Source organism: Malus sylvestris, chromosome 15 (assembly GCF_916048215.2).
Source record: "Malus sylvestris chromosome 15, drMalSylv7.2, whole genome shotgun sequence".
Lineage (NCBI taxonomy): Eukaryota > Viridiplantae > Streptophyta > Magnoliopsida > Rosales > Rosaceae > Malus > Malus sylvestris.
Genome location: NC_062274.1, coordinates 38,791,057 through 38,792,307, shown reverse-complemented (window position 1 = coordinate 38,792,307; position 1,251 = coordinate 38,791,057). Strand labels below are relative to the sequence as shown.

Sequence of the window (1,251 nt, the reverse complement as noted above, 5' to 3'; positions counted from 1 at the left end):
CAAACAAGTGGGCAAGCGGAGGTGTCAAATAGAGAAATCAAGCAGATTTTGGAGAAGACCGTAGGGCCAAACCGGAAAGATTGGAGCTTGCGCTTGAATGATGCATTGTGGGCGTATCGTACGGCCTACAAAACACCAATTGGAATGTCCCCATTTCGGCTCATTTATGGGAAACCATGCCATCTTCCGGTTGAATTGGAGCATAAAGCACATTGGGCCATCAAAACCTTTAATATGGACATTGATGCCGCAGGTCTTCATAGGAAACTTCAATTGAACGAGCTTGAGGAAGTTCGGAATGAAGCTTACGAGAAGTCTCGTATTTACAAGGAGAAAACGAAGGCATTCCATGATCGGATGATTCGAAGCAAGACGCTCTCTATCGGGCAGAAAGTGCTACTTTTCAATTCTCGCATTCGATTATTTCCAGGTAAGTTGCGTTCTAAGTGGATTGGACCTTTTATTGTTACTAATGTTTTTCCGCATGGTGCAGTTCAAATTCAAAGTTTGAAGACGCAACAAGAGTTCAAAGTCAATGGACATCGGTTGAAGCCATATTTCACACCTTTTGAGGAGGAGACCGTGGAGGAAGTCAACCTCCAACCCGTGGGCCCTATTCAAGCTTGATTGGAAGCATCGTCCGGCTGGAAGATGATAGGAGCATATTTATGCGCCTTAGTTTAGCTTGTTCTTGTACATTTATAGTGTTTTTGCTTAGTAAAGTAGTCTTTTAAGCTAGTTTTATGTGTTTTCGTGTTCTAAGGGCAAAATATGAAAAAGGATGCATTTTGGAGCCTTTTGGAGCAAAGTTGAGCTTGGAATGGATGTCATATGCTTGGAGCCAAGAGGATGGACGAAATTGAAGATTTGAAGATGATGTTTCCTACTTGAACAAGGTTTCCTAGTCGAAGTAGGAAAGCGCCTAAGTGAAGATGGAATCCTAGTTGAATTAGGATTCCTAGTCAAAATGGGTTTCCTAGTTGAATTAGGATTCCTTGAAGATGAAGATTCCTACTCAAACAAGGTTTCCTACTCGAAGTAGGAAAGTTAAATCCAAATGGCATCAAGTTTCAGCAACAAAGAAGATTTCCAAGTCCAAGAAGGAAAGGTTTCCAAGATGAAGTAGGAGAAGAATTCCAAGTCAAGGGAGGATTGAGACATGTTTTCCTAATGCTAGAAGGACTCCTAAGTGTTGTAGGACACAAATGAGAAGTTTCTAGAAGAATTCCCCTCCTTGCCGTGAGTTTCTAC

General features: G+C 41.8%; 1 protein-coding gene across 1 annotated transcript; it reads left to right on the top strand.

Moving 5' to 3' along the window:
- Positions 1–234: 234 nt before the first annotated feature.
- On the top strand, positions 235–627 carry LOC126602958 (uncharacterized). Its single transcript, XM_050269754.1, has 2 exons — positions 235–430; positions 494–627. The coding sequence occupies exons 1-2, from the start codon at positions 235–237 to the stop codon at positions 625–627; spliced, it is 330 nt and encodes a 109-aa protein (XP_050125711.1).
- Positions 628–1,251: the final 624 nt, after the last annotated feature.